The sequence below is a fragment of the Oenanthe melanoleuca genome, chromosome 5 (genome assembly GCF_029582105.1).
Source record: "Oenanthe melanoleuca isolate GR-GAL-2019-014 chromosome 5, OMel1.0, whole genome shotgun sequence".
NCBI lineage: Eukaryota > Metazoa > Chordata > Aves > Passeriformes > Muscicapidae > Oenanthe > Oenanthe melanoleuca.
Genome location: NC_079339.1, coordinates 51,407,514 through 51,430,172, shown reverse-complemented (window position 1 = coordinate 51,430,172; position 22,659 = coordinate 51,407,514). Strand labels below are relative to the sequence as shown.

At 35.7% G+C, this 22,659-nt stretch overlaps 1 protein-coding gene across 4 annotated transcripts in view; it reads left to right on the top strand.

Annotated features, from left to right (window-relative positions):
• Positions 1 to 22,659, top strand: part of PPP1R13B (protein phosphatase 1 regulatory subunit 13B) — a 68,614-nt gene that overhangs the window by 25,794 nt on the left and 20,161 nt on the right. For all 4 annotated transcript variants that reach the window (XM_056493036.1, XM_056493034.1, XM_056493033.1 and 1 more), the window contains exons 3-4: positions 5,567 to 5,686; positions 7,177 to 7,244. In XM_056493036.1, coding sequence (XP_056349011.1) covers positions 5,567 to 5,686; positions 7,177 to 7,244 — 188 coding nt within the window. The remainder of the gene's footprint in view (positions 1 to 5,566; positions 5,687 to 7,176; positions 7,245 to 22,659) is intronic.

Sequence of the window (22,659 nt, the reverse complement as noted above, 5' to 3'; positions counted from 1 at the left end):
AAAAGATGGTAATTCAAATAACTGTAGAGATTAAGGTAATTCTTGACTCTTTTCTGTTTTCTTCCTCAGCATGAAGCATTTAATAAATTGCATGTGTAAGGCCTGTTAGTGTTCTGTATTTGTTTTTCTAATAGGATGGAGAGTATTTAAATGACAGCAGGGAATCTCATGATGATTTTTTTTAAGTCAGTGGGTGCAGATCACCACCTGCATTCTTTCCAGTCCTATTTCCTCACTGCCAGCTTATGAACACTGGCTGAAATTTAAGAAAGGGTATAGATTTATTTTTTTTCCTTCAGTATCATAGACAGCATTGTGCCAGAATGGGACATAGTTAGTATCTCTTGCCCATTCATGAACATTTTCTCTCAAAGATTTGACAGCCTCTCTTAGAGTGGGTAGTAGTGTCCATATCCTATTTGTGTTGCAACTATTATTTCACAGAATAATGAGGCAGGCATTTTTTTCAGGAATGTGTCAAAATCCATGCATGATAGATTCTGTTTTTAAATGGATTCTTGTAGTTGCATGTAGTACAAACCTCCAGGTTATAATTTATCAATGTATGGATGTAAGTAGGATTGGTGGATGGGTGGGAATAACAGACATGTTCATAGAATCATATAACAGAACCATTGAAGGGTTTGGGTTGGGAGGAACCTTACAGATCATCTAGTTCCAATCCCCAATTCTTGTCTCTTAGTTATTACAGCGACCCTTGTTTAATGCACCTTGTTCTGTGTAGAGATTGATTAGGTAATAACTTGATACTGAATTCTTAAATTTTCTATAGAGGTCTTTTATTTTGATTGGGGATTGTTTTGCCAGACAGACACAACAGACATTATTCAGATGCCTTTGGAACTTTACAATGGCAGTCCAGAATATTTTCCTCCTAGGAAAACTATGCCTTATCTTTTTCTAAACTGTTCTAAGACTTTGTAAAAGGAAAAGGTACCTGAAGTTATTTCCTACCTGAGTGGGAATTCAGTTTAGGCAAGAGTGAACAGGGGAAGGATTAAGAATTGTATGCCTGCTATTCTAGGAATACAAATTCAGTATACACTTAGTTAGAAAACTTGTCTTTAAGGATAGAACTTGAAGAATGGTTTAAACTTCTTCAAATTGGAAATTTAGGTTATGGAATCTATGATGCCATGTGCATCACAGATTCCTAAAATGGATCTGCAGACTTCAACAACACTCAGATATTCCTAATATCTTGCAATCCCTTGCCTGTGAAAGTGTCATATGTGGTATTATTTTTTCTTTTGCTTTCACAATATTTGAAGGTGTACTTCTTAAAAAATGTAGGAAAGAATGTTGTCAACTAGCTTTAAAGGGTGACCGGAAACTGGAAAAGTGATCCACAGCATCTTCCTGGAGCACCTAAACCTTGCAAAGGTTTTCTATGATAAATTCTAAGACTGAGAAAATATTTTATCTGTGGGTGTAATATTTTATTTCTCAAAGTGTTAGATATCAAAACTACCAGCTTCTGTAAAGTGGGAAATGGAGTTTATCCATGAAATTGCAATGGAGGGACTAAGTTTTGGGTATCTACCCTGAGAATTTTCTTTCTTTGATCCCATTAAAGTCAGTGGAGATCTGGCTATTACTGTGACTAGAACAAGGAGATGACTGATTTCAGCTGGTTGTTTTCTGTTAATTTTGAGCACTGGAGCACACCCAGTTTTCTGAAGTGGAGATCTACATACAGACACTTTGGTGAAGGAGCAGAAGCCTTCCCAGAGCTTCTGCCTGTTGTTAGGTCTGAGCTTCTGGTAAAACTCACATGAAGGTGCTTTCACAAAGCTTTACTTGCTAAATTCCCAAGATGATAACTCTATAGATCTATTCCACTGAACGTGTAGAATAGAAAATACCAGAGGGAATGAAAGAAAAACTAAAACACTCGCATGTGTTTCTGGGTCTTTAAAACAGACCTGTAGTGTCAGCAAAAATGATACCCTGCACACTGGTTTTAAGGTTCTCAGATAGGACTTTCAACACAAATGTTTATTTCATTGTTCTTAAATGTAGGATGCTGTTACAAAATTAGTGACCTCAGATTCTTAACCCAAAGTCTGGTGTACATAGATTTCTCAGTGGAATGACATGGGCATATATACAATAATTTTTCCTTCCACTTCTTCTGAGAGCTAAATTGAACTCTTTCCACTGAAGTTTTTAAAAATAATTTTGCCTGGAGCAGAGATCTGATGTAGAAAACAAGCGTCTGAACAGTTAAATGTGACAGTTACAACAACAAATTTTAAACTATGGTTCTGAGTGGGAAGTGTGAGGCAATTTGCAGTAAAACTGCTGCATGTTGTGCCAGTGGAAAAAGCATATTTTATATCTTCTATTACACTGTCTCTGATCCCTTACCCTTATCCTCAAATGATCTGCAAGTGTTCTTTCAGAGGACATTTTGGAAAGTAAAATTCAAAACGGAAGTTAATACAGCAGAACATGGGCTGAAAAAACACATTAGATTTGGTCACACACTGTAAGTAGTCTTATGGTGCCAGTGTTTTCCTGGCAGTCTCTCCATGTGGCACAAATTACAAATTACACCTCTCTCCATAAGAGAAAGTCTACCTGGCCTCTTGTAAATATTCTTAACTCCTCTGCTCTATAGGTAGCCACAGATTCTTTTAAGTAGCCCAGATGAATAATGCATGTCTATTCAAATTCAAAGCATTGGGGCCTGTGGACTGTAATCTTATCATCAGGTACAAATAACAGTTTGTATGCCCAAAAGCCTTTGTAAACTGTATTGCTCTAACAAAATACTGTCTCTTTTACAAAACAGTCTTCCTTTTTTGAATGTCTATGTACAAGTAAATGATAAACACTTGATTTTATTTTTAGACAATAAGAGACCAATTTTCTTCCAGAAAAATGTTACTAAAATCCAAAAATTATGTAAAATTTCTACAGTGGAGAGGAAGATAACAATAGCTTAGCTGTTGGAAAACATATTGGTTTATTTATTATTGTAGCTTTTATCTCTCTGCTTTTGTGTGACAAAGAAATGGTTGAGGTCTTCACAAGAGTTGTAAAATAGTTTAGGTGCTGTTTGCATTAGAGTCAAGGAACTGATTTTTCTCACAGCTGCATGGCGTAAGCATTTCATTTATTCACATTTGATTTTGGTATTTCATTCTCTATTCCCTCTCCTTCCCAGTCTCTTGAAATGAGTGGTAGTTGAAAAAGCCAATAGCATTTCTGCCCGATATGTCAGTCATATATGTCAGTATATGACTGTGCTTTGTCAGTTTGAAGCTTCCTCTTTTTGCAAGGATTTCTCATGTTGTAACAGGAGACAAAACCAGAATGTTCTCCCTCATTCTCTTATTATTGCAAATAGCAGTCAGTAAGGAGGGTCAAACACAGGTATGATGCCAGGAACTTGTAGTATGTTAAGAGAGAATTCATTTCAACCTTTAAATCCAGGCAGTACTGAATTACTCAGTTCATTTACACCTGGAATGCCCTTCAGCAACTGGCCATAACTGGCCTTCCTCAGTGTGGTGGTAACATAGGAGGCAAGAGAGTGTGAAAGAAATAGTTTCTTACTCTGAGTATACTTCTGCAAACCTGAGCAAGGAAAAATTCATTCCAGATATTGCAGCAAACTCCCCTGTGAAGAAACTCCATTACTTTTTATTCTGATTTCATATAGAGGAGGCATGACTGTGTTTATTTCACATAGCAGGATCCTTGAAGGCAGGGTAAAAACGGATTTTGAAGACTGAAACTTACTCCTGTGATCAGGGCTTTACTTTTAATGGGATACCAGCTCAAGCAGGAGTGAAGCTGCAGCTATTCCTCACCATTCCAGAATTAGCCCAGCCCTGTTATAGCTGGGTTTGCCTAGCAGTTTTTCTGTTTGGGAGAAATTCCTAAAGATCCATAACTTGTTCCTAAAGTCTCTGAACTAAACCACTTAAATATTTTTACATTCAGTGATCTTTAGAAGACTCATGCTGCAATTTCAGTGGATATGCTTCAAAGCACTTGAAACTTTACATTAGGAGTTGAAAAACCTGAAAATCGTGCTTTTAAAATTCCTTTTCAAGAACTGAGCATTATAAGCCACTGACCTTATTATTGTGTGCTTAAACATTATTGACGATCTTTCTAGGACACTACTAGAGCAAGGAACAGGAAGGAGTGAAGCAAAATCATCTATTTTTTAAATTCAGTTGTGTTTTGGTTTGGGAGGGTGGGTTTTTTGGGGGGCAGGGTTTTTTTGGTTTTTTGGGGTATTTTTTTGTTGTTGTTGTTTTGCTTTGGTTTTTTTAAAGAATGATAAGTAACCAATCACATTATGAATATGATTAGCTTGTGGTTTAAATTATCTTCCCCACTGAAAGCAGCTAGATCTAACTGTGGCTAAATTGTGTTAATCACATACCTATTTGACATGACACATTTTAACAAAAGTTTATTGTATTAAGTGCATTGTGAAACAATTGATAAAAATGTATTGTGCTTTAAGTACTGCATTTAAGTATCCCAAGAGTATCAAGATGTGTACATCTATGTAGTTCATGTATATACATTTAGGCAAATTTCATTAGATAAAGGTATATTTGTGATTTGGTTTTCCCAACCCTTTTCCAAGATTTCTCTTATATCTTTGAATCATTTTGTCTGAGTGAAGTATGAAATAGATAACAAAACTTAGTGGTGCTTTTCCCAGTAGGAGATAGCGTAGTTTGGGTTTTGGAGGCCAAAAGTATTTCACTTTTAACAACAAAGTATTGTATATGATATAATTTTATTCTGGTTAGAAGATGCATTTTGGTACCTTAACTAGTATTAAATCTAAAACCAGGGATTTTATTATCTTAATAAAAACATCTGGTAATAAATGCAGATGTAATTATGGAAGCAGTGAAAAACTTGTCTTCTTAAATGTATTTTCATTTTGAAATGCTAAATATATAGTGTGCAGCCTCTTACTAATAATATGTTTGATCAATTTAGAAGAAATAATTACTCTCTGCAAATGTTTTCTTGGGGAAAAGCAGAGAGACTGACTGTTGCATATAACTTAGTTTTTATTTGTTCAAAGAGTTGCCAGTAGTTTCATATATACTGGAAGTTAGTGTCTGGCAAGGTGTGTTAGAGTGGGAGTACCTGCTTAAGTACTTAGGACATGAAATGTCAATATAATGATAAGGCTTTTTGTCTGTGTGGAAACCCAGAAGTTCAAATTGAATGAATCATTTTAATAATAGAACAAATTTCCAATGTGGTGGTGATGGGGAGCAAATTGCTATTTCCTAAATGAGGGTTTCTAAACACTGGTATGGATTTGCAAGCTAGTTCTGTAGTGCTGTGGAGCAGTGAGCTGTCTTACAGTAACAGGACAGCTTTCAATACCATACATCCAGTTGGTGCCTGTTTCTTAGACTTAGTGTAAGACAAAATACACTGGATAGATTGAATTGCTACCAAAAAGGACGTTCTGACCATTAATAAGAGTTGTGCATAACCCTGCTTGATTTTAAGGAGTTGTGATGAGGTTTTTTTGGTTTTGTGCTTCTAGAGCGCCCCATACCCTTTGATCACATGATGTATGACCACCTGCAGAAGTGGGGGCCCCGCAGGGAAGAGGTGAAATTCTTTCTTCGTCATGAAGAGTCACCAGCTGAAAGCAATGAGCAGAGTAAGTACATTTATCCTGTAGTGTTGTTACTGAAACAGTTTTAAAAGATTTCTGAAGTGAGTTTGTTCAGTGAGTTTCAGTGGTTATATGTAATACAGCTTCTTTGTACCTAAGCCATTTTGAACCATTTGAGCCATTTGAACAGGGACATCTTTATTCTTGTTCTCCACTTCGCTTCTTTATAATAATTTCTGCCAGTCTGTTGAGTATTAGCAAAATTTACTTGTATTCTGCTTGATTTGGATCCAATAAAGTTGCTGTATATTAGATACTTGATGTAGTTTTTTCTTGTTGAAAGTCCCAACTTTTTGAGAGGGTAGAATGGTTCATTTTAACTGCTGTTCTTTCAGTTGCACAGAGAAGGACTTGGTAAACTCCTTTGCCTCCTTTAAAAACTCAAATTTATTTTACAGACATCACTGGCAGAGGTTTCAGTGCCTTTGCTTTCTCAGTACTTTATGTAGGTATATTAATAGTCGTGATAATTTACATCTTGAAGAATTGCTGGTCTACTTGGTTCTATAGGAGAAGTGCTTATATGAAACAGTGCCCTATGAAGTGGGGTTTCTTAAAAGAGTGGAATGAAAAAATGCAAGTGTTTTAGCTTTCTGAACTTACTGTTGTAGACTGTACTTAATCTATGAGAAGAGTTTTGAGTCTATACATTATAGACTTAATGGCCGTCAGACTGTCTGAAGGACAGGAAAGGTGTCATGGTGAGGTGCATTTGTATGCCCAGATTATCCTGACTCATTCAACTAATCTGACTACTTTTAACAACAGGACTTCAGATCTTTGCTGAGTCCTTATTGCTTTCAGCTGAGGCTTCTTCTCTTATTTTGAAGAGGTACCTACTTGTTTTGAATGCAGAAGTAGCAGACCCAAAAATATGAGAAAATTTTGTATTAATTTGGTACTTTGTAAAATAGCCTCTTATCCATTGGGCAATACAAATATAAAGTATGTTAAGAAATTTAAGATACACTTAAAGCCAAAGAATTTCAATGTACAATGAAAGCCTTGCTTCTGAACCATACATGCAAGGCTTTTTAATTCATTATTGGGCTATGGATGGATTTCTAGATTAAAGTTGTTTATAAGTTAGACATTAGAAAAGCTTCTTCTACTATGCTAATTCATAATGTATTCAGTTGAAGCTACTGCTTCCTACTGCTTCTCATGGACACAATTATGAGTACATTGCCTTCCATGACATCTTTGCCCAAGAGAAGTCAGGAAAATAGAGCTGCATGCCTATATTTTTAAATGAGGACTTCTGTGAAGTAAAAGCTGTGTCTCTACTGATTCAGTGCTTGCAAAAAGTAACTTCAGTAAGAAAGAGTTGGAACTAGCAGAAGAAAGATTCACAGATAAAAGCTTGATACAAATTCTTGAAGGGAATTCCCAGAACATCTGAGAACAGACTCAAGAGTAAAACATATTTGTGTTGAAAACCGAGCTTTTTACTAATAGTGATGCTTTACTTTTAGGTGGACGTCAAGTGCAAAATCAAAGAAATGGCATAAATATACCTGTGGAGAAAAGAACAGAGAATGGGGTATGTAATAAATCTTAAAAGTTTGGATCAACACCACTCATATACTTTTTTTTTTTTTTTTAAATTACTACTTTTCAAGGTGTGTTATGGTGAGAACTGGGGAAAAATATATTGATTTTGGTTTTGTTTTGATTTTGTTAGGAAGTAAATGGGACAATGTGTCTTTTTCATCAACTCTGGATTTTCTGTCTAGAAAGAAATTGTGAGAAGCCCCGGAGTCTTAATTTATGTTCTAATCTGTTTTATTCATTCTGTGTGAAGTATTCTTTCACTTATATACACATATATTGCCTGTCCACATACCTTTTCTTTGATTTATCTCACTGATACTGATTAATGACATACTGTTATATGTTGAAATACAAGAATGTATTTATGAATTGGGGTGTTTTCAGCTGCTGGTAGAAGAGCTTGCATACCCCTCAGAGCCATCACTTTATACGGTTTTTATGCATTTGATTCATTTCTACACATGGAGTTTTTTAACTAATATATTACTAGGTTTCTAATTTAAAATACAAATTCCATACCCTAGGCAACCTGTGATTCCTGGCTTGAATATTTTTTTCTTTTATGTATAGAACATAGTGTATCTCTTAAAATTAATGTGACTTAAAAGTCTTCTACTCCTGAGCTGAAACTCTTTACTTTCTTCTTTCGTGTCTCATCTTCAATACTAATGAAGATTCAGCAAAGCATAGTCTGTTTTTGTTTGTTCAGGACCATTCTGCTGCCTTTACCAAGACTCTGCTATAGTCAGCTATTTTTAAACATTTAAAAATTTCAATAAAAACGTTTGAACTCACCAATTCAATGAAGCATTATCACTTTACAAATGTGCATATGGTTCTTTCTCAGAGTAAAATAATACTTAAAGTTTAAAAGCAAACAAATCGTTTTTTTCAAGCTGAGAATCTTAAAAACAATTGTGCAGATTCAACAGTTCTGTGCTTGTATATTGCCTGATAATTAACATTGGAGATTCACACAGACTCCCATGTAGCAACAGAGTTGTTCAGTCAGTTTGCAGCTCTTTGCAGCTTGTTTTGTGTAGGGCATGTGGACCTGGGGGAAGGAATTTTTCTCCCTATTCAAAACAGTTAATCATGTATTGCTTTCTGCGTTCCTTTTCTGTAGAGAACACTGGCTGGTATCCTCTGCTGCATGGATCCGTTTATCCTGCTGCCATTGTCATATTGACAATGTAGTGAGATCATGGTGCTGTAAACTGCTGTAGGAACATAACTCTTTCATGACCTCTCCTGATCTATTCCTCCATGTGGGTTGTAGCTCAGATACTACATTTGAGATATAGTACATTTGGAAATCAGGGCTGGTATGTGCAGAATGCCTTAGAGTCTCACTTGGCAGGGCTAAGCTTTATGATATCATGGCTCTGTATTGAATTGATTTTGCTGTTTTTATGGGTAAAGCTCAGACTTGATAACTAGAATAAAACTTCTGTCATATTTCCATTCAGGACACTTGGTTTTCTTTCTTTTCTTAAATCCCAAAAATTGGCCACAAAATTAAAATTTGTTGGGGAACTGATCACTTTAAAAAGGACTTTTACCAGGTGTGGGAAATAAAGTTCATTAAATACTAGATTTATGAAAATAGAAGAAAGACTAAAACCTGAAGGCATTCTAGTAATGTAAATTTGTAGTGGGTTTTATGCTAAAAATGGTACAAATTAGGTTTTGGAAGTGTTTAAAACTAAAATTTTCAATTGTGCTAAGTTTTAAATCAGAGGGGGAGGGGGGAAAAAAGAGGTGGCTTCAGGATCAAGGATTTAATCAGCTTACACTTACGTAATGCATTAGGCTTATTCATTGTTGCTGGCATGCTGAATGTTAGACTGGCCCTAAAATCAACACAATCCAATGGAACATTGAAGACAGCTCAGATTTTTACTCTGCATACAGGTATATTTTTATTACATGTACTGCTTTTAGGATGAAATCGTTGATTTTTTTTGCTTAATATTGGGGAGACCTGCAAAAGTGACATGCATAGAAAACTTTAAGATGAATGTTAGCTTTATTGATTGAACCAATAGTCTTGGAAAAAATTATGGGTAATCTATACAGTTAAATTTAGATGATTCTATTAATTGAAATTTTGTCATATGCAGTAAGATTTTGTTGTTGTTCTTTGAAACTATATGTGCTCGATCATCAATTATTTAAATAATGGATAGCTAAAAATAATATTATGTAAATGCTTAAATTTCATTAGATTATCTTTCAAATTAAAAACAGAATAGGCTAAGTCTCTTCCAGCAGTGAAACATGTGTTGTTGTAAAAAGAATACTTACCTGTAAGTGTTCATCTGGGAGCTTTGCGTTCTGCATAAGAAAGTCTAAAGGAAAAACTCTGTGAGGTTTTGTAAATTGACAGATGCTCTTATTCCAGAAGTGACCTTTTGGGGTTTCCTTTTTGTTTAAAATTTATTTCTTAGAAGTGGAATTATGCTGTAGTCAGGACTTGATCCCTTTCTCCCAGTACACAAAGGTACAGATACGTGAAGATCAGACTTACATAACTCAACATTTCCTTTTGCCACAGAGATTGGACAGTGTCTCAGGAGAGATTCTCTTCTCTGGGAACAGCTGCCTCTTCCTCCTTTTCTTTAGCTTGTGTCACTGAGCCAGTTGGATCTGAACACAAGTTGTAACAAGGGGAATTCTAAATAAATAAAGGGAAAAAATGTTTTATGTCATTGAGAGTAACAGACATTGAAACAGACTGTTCAGAGTCTGTGGAATTTTGATCTAGCTGAATAAAGTCCTGAGCAGTCTGAACTGCTCCAGTCAGGGCTTATTGAACCAGATAACTTCCAGAGACTCCTTCTACCTAAATCATTCTTTGTGTGATTCTATGATTAGTGGCCATGAAACAGTGGTCGTCCAGATGCTGGGTCTTTGTTTGCTTACAGATGTCCTAGCATCATTCCATAGTAGCAGCAGCAGTCTGTGAAGAGTGAGGCAGAGCAAATATAGGTGAAACCACTGGGGGTCAGTGGCAGACAGGAGAGGGACTGGGGAGCCCCATCCTGGTTGAGCTGCCTGGCCCTCAATAGGAGATGTGGATCAGATGCTTTTCTCCCAGAAGGAGCACTGACTGGATTATGACAGTTGTCCAGATGAAAAGGTAATCAGATAACCCAGAAATTTCTTGGAGATGAGAAAACAGGAAAACAGATGTCGCTCAGGGGGTAAAAAAAGGATGTGGTACAGGAACATGACAGAAGTCAAATGCATTGGACTGAATAAAAGTAGATTAGTGTAATGAAAACAGTCTGTATATGAAGAAATACTCATTTGGTGTAGTTGTATATATTTGCTGTATATATTATATACGAATGATATGAATAATATATGAATAATAATGTAATTTAAATATAAATTATTTTTATACATAGTAACTTACTTGGGCAGCATAAAGTCTCTGTTTGTGGTCCCTGGTGCCGATTTTTTTAAACATATTTTTGCTGTTTCTAAAATTGGTCCCCTGATTTAGAGAGAATGATACGAATAAGCCTTTTTCTTAATGGATGTTGACTGAAGCCTTTGCCAAGAAATACAGAGTGGAACCTCATTTTATCTCACTACAAAATTTTTATTAACATTAGTATAAAGGAAATTTGTGTAGAGGAAAAAAACTTGATCATCTTGCTAAACAGGAGACACACTTCTGCAAATTTTCTTAGTATTGAAGCTGTGACCAGTAGATGAAGTTGAGTGTTAAAAGTTTTGTGCTGATTAAATAACAGAATTCATACTCACTATTTCTATTAAAGTGTCTCAAATCAGGCTTTTAGCAAAAATTGCAACAGGTAGTCCAGCTGTTTTAGTATCAGGAGACTCTTATACTGAGGGAATTCTTGGGGAAATGCCATTAACAGATGCATTAAAGCTTCTGTATGCATGTATACACAAGGCAATTTTTTTGTAGCACTGATTTAATTTCAAAGAATGTATGGTTGCTAATGGAGGGTGGATACCCTCTGATGCAGTTTCTGTATTCCACTCCATCATGGCAGCAGTAAGGCTACACTGGTTTTGAGTGCCTGTGGTGTGACTTGTCCAATTCTATGCTTAGAGATTAGATAGATTTACAAGTGGTGCCAAAATTCCTGAATAGAATTATATATTGTTCATTAATTTTAACCATTTCATCCATATGAATGTGACCTGATAAAAAGGCATTAAACATCTAATGTACATTTTGTTATTGGGTGGGGGGGCATTTGCAACTATTCTCGCACATGCAAAATAATATAAGCTTCCTTAGCCTGTCATGTGAAGGTATGACAAAATCTAATGTTGAGGAAAAAGACAAACAAGCCACATTTTTAACAGAAGCAATAAATTTAGATGAGAAATACATTATATGTACTTGCTTTAAGTTTCTCATTTGAACTATGGAAGGATAAAGAGCTTAGTCTGGGTAGAAGTTGTTCTTCAAAGCTGAGCTGCAAATTCAATTTAATATAAGCTTGTAAGTATTAAGCACTCTGTTTATAACATTTTACAGTCTGCTTGAAAGGGGCTGCCATTCACATAAGAGAGGTTTTAAACAAATTTGTTTAAAGCAAACAGAAAACTGTCACTCTTGAAATTTAGATTCAGAGGTCTCATAGCAAAGTCAAAGCAAATAATTCCATTAAAATATGATTTTAAACAATTTAGGCACAAACAATTCTAACAGGTTACAGAAAAGTATTTTTTAATGAAGGAATATTCATGTAAGCTTCCTGGAAACTTTTGACCTTCTAATAAAAGGGTAATTAAATCAGATTCAGTTTTTCCCAGTTTTCTGCTGCAATTTTTCTGTTGCCTTTGTCAAAGAGACAAAAACTTGTCTGCTACTCTTGCTGTCAGAGGTGTTCCCTTGTATAAGGAATAGATTCTAAAAATTGTTTACCTCTGAGAGAGAGCAGCCTTACTGCCCCTACAGCAGCCTTTTGCACCATCAAATTCCTAGTTCAGTTCCTAGGTCAGAGTTAATAGAGTTTGGATTCTCCACAGACTGATAGAGTTCTTTAAGTCTATCTGAAGCATTTTCCAGACAGCTGGCAGTATGTTGCTCTTTAAAAAAATAGAAAAACTAATCCAACTAAAGGATTTAAGGGAAAAAAAATTAAATTAGAAAGCAGGAAAAAAATCTAAAGCTAATTTTAATGCATAAAAATAGCTTTGAATTTATGCTGGACTAGAAATCAGAGTCTTTTAACACCTCAGTAAAGGATAGTTATGTAGGGGAGCATCTCTACAAAACTTCTAATTGTGTGATCACATAGAAAGAATTTCTGTTAAATTGTAGGGAATTCAAATGCTCTTGACCTCATACCTCCCTCTGAGGCCTTTTAGACAGAATCACATCTTTCTTGGATTTGGAATGTCATAAAAACAGTGTTTTGACTTGTCCTATGCAATCTCAAATACATTTCAGTCCATCATGGACAAAGTTACTATATGTTTAGATTTTATGAGAATAAATTCATAAGTTTCATTGCACTTACTCCATGATTATTTTCCTGTTGCAATTTTAATTATGTTTAACATTAGCTTATGACTAATACTCACGTTTACAATGTGGCTTAGTTTGGTTTGAGGAATCTAGGGATTATTTGACTTGTTGGGACCAGGGAGCATCTTGGAACCTACTTGGAACATTGTGAAAGAACTGTTTTCCTCCATGTCTTCTACATGTAATTTTTAACCTCTGTCTTTCTAAATACTAGAAATCTATCTAGATGGCTGTGGATATGAGATATGTATTGTGTTATACAGACATTTACACACACTTATTTGCAGTGTACAGATTTTGTAGTTCTGCTGTTCTTCTGTGCATCAAGAGAGAGTTCTGTTCAACAAGTGCTTTTCTAGTTCATAACAACCAACAGATGTGTTTCCATTTTGCAGAGGAGAAAATACCTAAGCTGCACCACTTACTGAATCTTTGCCTCTAATTCCTGTTTTTTACAGGTCTACCTTTGCTTTTCCTCACTCATGACTTTGCAGTTTTACACCAATAATTAGTTGCAGATATCCATGGGAGAGGGAGAAGTCTGTCTGTTTGTTTAATCTCTAACTATGGTATTTATTTTCCTGTGTTTGTGTTGTGGACATGGAACAATACAATTAAATCTTTTTGCTGGATTTCTAAATAAATGAAGCATGTGAAGAATTGTTTCCAGTTGTCACTGCACATACAGATTCTGAGCTGCTTGGCTCTTATATAAAGTTAGAACTATCTAGAATGAGTGTTTCAGCTGATGTATAACATTATACACATTAACTCAAAGTAAATGTTACTTTAAGACTTGTTATTTTTCTGAAGTCTTGCTGAGCAGCCCTTACACTTGTACTGTACACTTCAATGCCCCTTGTCACAGCTATATCCTTTTGCAGTAACATTAATATCATTTTAAGTTAAACCAAATATTTTAGTATCAAGTCATTTAAAGGAAGGTGGGACTTGTCCTTTCCTTTGTTTCTGTAGATCTTTATAGGAGACTGGTTATGAAATTCACTGCGTGTCTCTGAGAGCTGAAATGTGAAAGTTTGAGAGTTTGAATTGTTGTTCTGTCTCTGAACAGCTTTCAGTTCAGAGCAGGAGCTCTATTGGTCCGTGCAAGGCCAGCTATTCATTTTCAGTCCACATTTAAAGTTCTGTCTTTTATGTAGCTGTGTCATTTGCAGATCAGTGTTTTCTGTCATCTTTTCCATGGTCTCTGTGGTGTTTCTGATGCAGCGCTGCTGTGGCCTCCTTTCTGTGACACACCTCTCCATGTTCACTGACTTGTTCATTTAGTTTCTTGTCCATGTTGCCTCTGGACACCAGGCATACCTATTTCCCACCTGCATGTTTTTCCCAGGCGAGAGAGCCTTTCCATTTCTCTGTTGTTTCTGCAGCTACCTCCAGATCTAATTGTTGTTAAGTTTGTTCCCCCTGCAGTCTTCCTCGGATCAAAGCCGAGAAAAATGAAAGTCCCTCTGGCTAATTTAGGAGCAAGGGAGTTAAACTTGTTCTTCTTCTTGTATTCCTAGTGGACAATCTTACTCTACAGCTCATACCTTTACTTGCTTGCTAAAAATAAGCCTGTTCTTTATCCAGCTGTAATAGTCTCTGTATCGTGCTTGGACATAGAGTTCTTCAGTGTTCTTATGGAGACCCATTTGGCTGGATCTCTTGTATAAGTGCACTGAATCATGCTTGAATTACTTTCTTGAAAGAAGGAAGAGAGGGTGAACTTGCCTGTCATTTGTGAGTTTAACAAGGTAAATTACAGCTTTTAATGTTTTGGGATTTTATCTTCTACAGTATCCTGATTTGTAGATCCGTAAGAAATTTTTAATGTGTTTAGTATTTTCTGTTTAATATTTAAAAATCCTTATGTGTAGGTTTTGGCTTGTTACAGTCTTCTCTGGTTTGCAGATTCTTGATTTATGCTATTGCACACATGCTTTAGCTTTGTTGGTGGCTCATATATTCATCTTGTTGCATGCAAGATTTAAGAAAAAGCTGAATTATGTAGAGAAAAGCAAAAAGCAAACACTGGAAAGATTATTTGCTTAAGATTGTGGTATCTATTCTGGCTCTACTGTTTGCCTTTTATCTTAGGCAGTCTCTGCTAATAAAGAAACTCTTTAAGTTTCAGGTGGTATGGTTTGCTGTCACTTTAAACAGTGAAATTAGATACAAAAATCAATTCTTTTCGTGATCTCTTTGGTATTCAGTTTTGGCCCAGCATTGGTAATACTACAAAAATACAAAGGAACAAATAGCCCATGTGTTTTTAAAGCTAAATTGTCTATAGTCTAACATTTTCATTTTAACCTGATTACTGTGAGAGAACTGTGTATTGCTCAACATTTTCCATTGAATATGAAAAGTGCAATGAATCAAGCTGATTATAGTTGACAGCTGGCTTGATCTTGCCGTGATTAGGTCTTTTACTGCTGGCAAAATCCACTAGCCTTTTCCGTTAGCTGATTGCTGATGAATGCAGAGAGACAGCTTTTCATATCGATAAAGAGTTTGGGGAAACCTGGATCCCATATGGAATAAGATTAAAAAGCATCCTACCTACTCTTGATTGCCCTGAGCCAAAAAGCCATGCAGGAACTCATAAGATGTGCAGAGTTGTTGTTTTGGCGTGTTCACAACAGACTGTTAAACCAGTAGTGTAGACAGAAAATAGCAGAAAGATGGAGCTGAAGCGTGTCGAAGCATCGGAAATGTTTACAGCTGATGGGCAGTGCTGTGAAATAAAGATGTGCTCTCTTGCAATTAGATGGGAAAATAGTGAACAGGTAATGAATTACTTTTCAAAATTTGTTTATTTTGCACTTTGGTGGGCATGTTATTTAAGTGCTGTGTAGCTCTTGCACTTTAATTTAAATGATTGTGGGTTTATTGTCACATGACCGGAATGCAGACCAGCTCGGGTTTTGTAACACCTTATCTCTGAATTAAAATTCTTAATCAGATTTTCTTATATGCATTTGCTATCTTTCTTATATTTTAAGACTTTATCAAAAGCTCATTATTTCAAAATGTCATGGTCAACTTTTGCTTTTGAGAGTTTGGTTTTATGGGAAGTACAAAGTTGTACGCTAAGGTCACAACACATCTTTCAGTTACAGGATACTTATTTTCAGTGATTTTGTGTTTTAGAAATGTTTTATGATATTGTTCTCAGATGAACAGTGTTACTCAACAGAAAAACTGTATTGAAACAATTAAGGGCACAATAAACACCGAATTGATGCTGAGCATATTATTCAGATTAATGATAACTGCATCTTAAGCATCATTAGCAATCCTATCAGAATAAGCTATTCCTGTTAGAAAAGACCCAGAAAAATATAGTTCCAAGACCATTTTTAAAGGATCTAGACAGTGTATTTTCAATGTGTATTGTAACTTGTCTATTGTAACTTGTCAAAATCACTATGAGTAAAAAGATTGGTGTTGTAGAAAGGTCTGAAATTTTGTGCACAACTGATATTTCAACAAGAATGCATAATCTCTTTTAAGATGCTAGTTTTAGGAGTATGAGGTTGATGTTTTAATTAAAATCAGCAACTGGATATTTTAGCCAACACTGAAATTAATTTAAACATGCTTAAGATTTCTGTGGCTGTTTAAAAGTGGCTGCAAGGACAAGGAAGAAAGTAGTGCTTTAAATGAACAAGTTTCAGATGCTACTTAAATTACTAGAAGTAATTTATAAGCAGTCTATTTCAGATGCAGCAGATGTTCAGTATGTGCTTAAATCTATTTCTAGTTTTGCAAATCTATTCTAACATTATTTTCATTTTTGTGAAGTTCTGCCTTTTCTTAGCTGTTCTGCTTAAAATAGACAGCAGCCTCACTAAGAAACTAATGTGGAAAAACAAGAAATCTGGAGTCTGTAGCTTATACTGAGTTGACTTTAAACATTTTATTATGCAGTGACTCATAAGCATCAACAAATTGGAGGAATTACTAATGAAATAGTATAGATTGAGAGAGGTTAAGATTTTTATCAACTATAGATAATGTGACATTTTTCAGCAAACTGTGATGCGGTTGAAGCAACTTTATTTTAAGAAACTGTTAGTGCATTTATTTGCATGATACAATATTTTATAATAGCATTTTGGGGTAAAATTACCCAATTCCATTTGTGATGTTAATTGCAGAATTATTTTATTATCATGAGATAGCACATACTAGGTAGATTTTTCTTTAATTCCCAATATTCTGGGTATCTTTTCTGGGTTTAATTAGCTTTTTCATTTCCATTAAGCTAAAAAAAGGCACGTGCTATTGTCATTGGATTCTTTAAAATGGATTTCTGCTATCGGCATGTTTCTGACCCAATTAAAAAAATGCTAGGCTGAGCTGTGGATAAACCCACTAAACTGGAAATAATATCATCCATGTCGACATCAGCAAGAACTCTATCTTAGTTTAAATAAAAACAGATACTTTCTTTTGTCTTTTTATAGCATTACACGTGAGTTTAGACCAAGGATTTTCAAGTTGTTGTGTGTGTCACTAAGATTAGGTTTTATGAAAAATGTCAAAAATTTATTAAAATCCTTGAATTTGATGATATATAGGGCCAATATATTTCAGAAATGTACGGAGGTCTGAATCACTAACCTTCAGCAGATGCTCCATCTCCTCCAATTGACCTCAGAGATCACAAGGAGGCCACCTACTTTTCATATAAGACCTATTTGATGAAAGAATGACATAATAAACTCGGGTATCTTCCATCTGTTTTACTCATCACGACTGTTTGCCAAGGACAGGTACCCAAGATGTGTGTTGGATATTCTCATCAGCAACCCTTAAAGCTTTGTTGCCAAGTGAGCCCACTAAATAAATAAAAAATAACTAAAATAATAAATAAATAAATAAATAAACTTTGTTACTTTGTTATTTTGAATGACGCTTAAGGCAAAGATGGAACACGTCTGCGCATCTGCTGCTCATGTCCAAGATAGCACTGGAGAATTGGGAAGGCTTTTGGTAGATTCAGCAGGCAAAGCAAGCTGTTCCTTTCTTTCCTGCTCTGGCAGTTTGGAGTTCCTCAGCCAGAGTTGTTCTTCTGCTGTAAATGCTTCACAGGGGAGGAAATGCAGGGATGGCCCACAGTGGTGACAGCTCCTTAGTTTGGGGAGGCTGAGAATTATCAGAGCTCTGATCCCAGTCTGGAATTCACTGGCTGGAGAGCACTCCAACTTTTCATTTTATAGTTGTCATTCTACTTCATTCTGGGGAAATGCTCGCTTATGTAATACACTTCATTCTCATTTTGCCCACATGCTCATATACCTAGTTCCAGTTCTGCCAGTTCTGTTTGTCATGTAGCTCTGTAGATTTCTGGTGTTTGACAGCTCTGAAAAGGTAAATCCCTAGTCTGGAAGTAGGTTTTGTATTCCCTCCTGTGCCCTAGGAAGTAAGAGCAACTTAAAACTGCTGTGGATTATGGAAAGCTGAGTCTTCCATTATGTGCAGTAAAACCTAAGTATTTACTCTGCATTTTCATGTAGCCATTTAAGCCTTCTCAGGAGCAGCTTGCAATATCTTTCTTGTCTCTGCTGTCCTCTCTTATTAGGATGGTGAAGATGTTTTCTTTTTGCCGTGTTAAAATTGTATGTCTCCTTAATGAAGCCTACATAAGGGACGAAAATTCTTTCATGAGCTCAAAGTTGCTTCTTGGAATTTTTCTCTCTTGCAGTTTCTGCCTGTAATAGTACTGTGGTTTTGGTCTGGTGATGGGTGTGCATCCCCACCTTCTCAGCCGTTGATATATTAGTGTTGTCCCCATTTGGGTAAAGAGTGTTCCTTTCACATTTTTTCTCCTTGAGGATGTGGTTACTATTTAATATTACAAGAAGGAAGGTATATAGGATTTCTGAGAAGGATTGTCCTTTTGGTTTGATTTTGGGTTGTTTTTTTTTTTTTTTTGTTTTCTGGTGGTGGTGGTTTGTTTTTTAGGGTTTTTTTGCGGGGGGGTTTTGTTTGGTTTTTTTTGTTTGGTTTTTGGAGGTTTTCTTTGTTTGTTGGGTTCTTTTTGGGGTTTTTTTTGCTATAAAGGTAATTTGGCCAAAATCTTCCTTACCTGTACAACAGTTTGAGTGTCAGCCTATATAAAGAATAAACAGTGGAGCTGGGTATCTGCTGCATTATCTTCAGTAGTTGCTCTTTATCGGCTTTTTAATAAATTAATAGATGGTTGAAAGTAGTGCAGTACAAGGAAAAACTTTCTGGTTTGCCATTTTGATAGCCAAAGCCAGAACTAGCTCTTCTGGGCTCCACAATAGAAGCTAAGGCGCAGGTTTTTAAACTCTGTGTGCTGGTTGTTCAAATTTAAGTGACATTGACCTTGGCAATTGGTGGTTTAACCTTAGATTAACTTCTGACTGTGACAAGAGAGGAACAAAGTGGTGGAACAAAGTACAAGAAGAGAAGTACTAAATGAGGGTGAAAGGATAGAGGTGAGAGGGGTGAATGATAGGAAGAAGACTAGAAAATATGTGAGAGTTCATAGTACATGATTGAGTGCACAAGAATATGCACAGGAGAAGGTGGAGCTTGGCCAGTTTCAGGAAGCTTGAGTTACTTGAACCTGTGGTTCCTTGTGCAGGGTTTTGGGAAGGGAACTTCAGAAGATTTGTGTGGGAGATGGGTGTGAACTAAAAAGAAGGAAGAAATAGATAAGGGACTTTAATGACATAGTGGTTGTTGCAAACCTAGAAAAAGATCCAAAGAGATATTAAACAGGAAATGATTAGTAACTTCTTGTACTACTCTGCTTTTCTTTTTCAATTAGTTGGTTATATTATCCTTTACACTGGCTGTTTGGGTGGCTGGGTGTTGTTGAACCACCAGAAAGCATGAGACCTCCAATCCTTATGGTGGCCTGTAAAGCTGTTGAATATTCAGTTTGTCCTTTAAAGCTCTTTTGAAATCATAACAGTCTCTGGTGTGGATTTAGTATACGTTTTATTATTATTTTCAAAGTAGCTGTTCTTACTAGTGCAAATTGAGGAAATTATCAAGAACAAATATCTTAATGGGTTAAGCACGGAGGCAAAAAATGCATAAAATCAGACCACATCCCAATTATCATCTTTTAAAAAAATAATCTATTCAAAAGGTTGGTCTCATAGGGTTTTTATTTTAATATTGACATAATTAGATTCCTCTTAAAAGAGAGTTTTCTGTTGGGAGTAAAGGCAAAAAAACACTGGAATCTGCCCTTATTGCTTCCATCCCTTGACTACAGTACATCCTGCTTGTCAAAGAAATATTTTGAGTTCAGGTGCAATTTTTCATTTATTATTGTGAGTTGCCAATGAGTAAGCCATTTGTAATAGCCCAGAAGTATGTAGACTGAGGAGATTAAGATATTAAACAGCACAGAAAGGAGGGAGGAATAAGAAAAAGTATTTCAGAGTGACAAGAACTAATATGTAGAAATAAATATTAAAGGAGGTGCGTTTCCTTAATTAAATACCTGTGGTATGATTTGTTATGAGGCTGTAAACTGGCTCCTAAACTGTTTAATTACTACTGTACTATTCATCTCACCTGTCTCAAAAATATTAATCATCAAATGGTAAAATATTAGCTTGTAGTAGGAGGGTGATGTCAGAAGATGAAATCGAGTTCATTACAAATTCGATCTTTCATCATGCCCTTTTAAAAGGTACGTGTTAAATAACATAAATACAATTTTTTAAGATCCCATTCAATATTAGGAAATTGGTGAATATAGGTGTAAATTATTCTTGCTCATGTGAGACATACATAATACTTCCTCAGTGCCTAATAATGCAGTGTTTGCTCTATGGCATTTCATTTAGGAGTTCATCCCTGTGTAAATGCTGCTGTGAATCAATGAAAAGAAATTTACAATTCAGCAAAACTGTCTGCTTTGATGTATCATCATGTAGCAAATGAATCTGTGGAATCTGGAGGAGTAGGTATTTGTAGTGGCTTTTTAGTACCTCCTTCAGAAGTCGGTTCTGTAGGAGGTCTGGTTCCTTTGCTGCAGGAGGAAGGAGGAGGTCTGGACCTTAAATGTGATAGGCTCGTGTTTGTTATGAGAGGTGAGTGTCTTGACTTTGTGGGTAGAATTGTTAATAACTACTAGGAACAGCACAAACTTAGGAATCTGAGAAACCAGCAACCTCATTAAAGAACTGAAGACGCAGTGCTGTCTTTGCCTGGCATAGCCTGAGGTTCTGGAGAAGGATTGAGACGTTTTTACTGTGGTGGTGTTTGCATACAAAGTATTACAAGCAGCCTCAACTAATATGAAGTGCTCTAAACTAATTGATTTAACTAGACCTGGACAAGAGAAAGATTTAGTGTTTGTCATGCTGTTTCAAAAATGAAGCTATGCTGATTTGGTGACCTAAAACCAGCAAAACGTCAATCTGAAAAGAATTGATTTGATGTTGAAGAGGACTTCTGCTCTCTCTGTTTGCTGCTTTGCCATGTGGATGAAAAGGAAAAAACTGCGAGTGAAGTTACAGGTTAAATGCTGTGTTTCCTCAGCTGTTTGTTTTCCCCTAAGTATAGTGTAGCTCTTGAAGTGAAAGCTATACAGATTGGTACTCAGTGAGGTGAACATTAAAAGATTTCTCTTAGGCTGTTTATATTTAAATGGTTAATTATCACAGTTTCCCATGTTCTTGTGCTTTGCCATTTATAAAAAGTTTAGACATTAGACTTTCTAAATGAAACATTTTACAGTAGTTAATAGCTTATTCAATGAAATGCTAATATTTGCATTAATCTTATAATTAATCTTCTATATTTTACATGATATAAAATAATACAGTACTTTTGCCAGGCATTATGAGAGAGACTTCTAAATATGCCTGTTTAGAACAGTAAAAATTCTGAGCTCTTGGATTAAACTGGTTGGGGTTTTTTGTTAGTTTCTGGTCCTTTACAACCAGTTTCTTATTGTCATTTGCATTCCAGGTTGCATTGTCCATTTAGAAAATCTTTAATTTTCATGTAATGAAATGGCTTTTTTTTCTTTGAAATGCTCACAGTCCCTATACAGATATCACTTTTTGAGTCTGGATGTATTTTTAACAAGATTACTTAGTGGAATAAAACCTCTCTTTGTTTCTTGGACAGTGTTATATTCAAAATTTCTACCGGTAATACAATGAGCTATCAATGTTTTTAACTTCAACTGGTAATCAAAGTAGAAAGAAAGGAAGCATTGGGAAAACTGTGCATAGTCTGATGTAAGTTGCTTATTCCTGAAAAACCCCATACATGTATTGAGAAATCAGTGATCCAGAGAGAAGCCTTCATGCCATTCTGAGCCCCTTGTAAGAATTGCCTGCAGAGCCCTGCAGAAGCAGATGTAGAAGTTTATATTTTTCTGGCAATTGATCATGCCAAGTGAAGTCAGCAGAACCTGAATGTGTTTTGGGAGCAGCATCTGGTTTTCTGCTTTTTCTTGTCTCAAGAAAGCACATTTTGGATTGTGAATGGCACTTGAAGAAGCTTCCTTACTTTCTTAGCCAATTAGTGCCTTTCAGTGAGTAATTAATAATAAAATGTCTCTCTCGGTGGCCACAAGTGCATGCAAGTTACTTGCCCTGAAAGAATATTGGGGAGGATTCTTCTCTGCATAAGTCATGCTAATAATAAAAGTATACACTAGTAAGTTCTATTTTTTTTTCCTGTGTTGAAATAGCAAATTAGTATCTTGAGTGGACTTCACCTCTTTTAATTACTTCTCTACTATAAAATCTTTTCATTAATGTTCACTAGTAAGAGGAATTTCTGTTGTCATTTCCAGTAAGCGTGATAATTTCACTTCATAACTTACTCAGTGGGAAATGTTCAAACAGGGACAATAATTTTATCT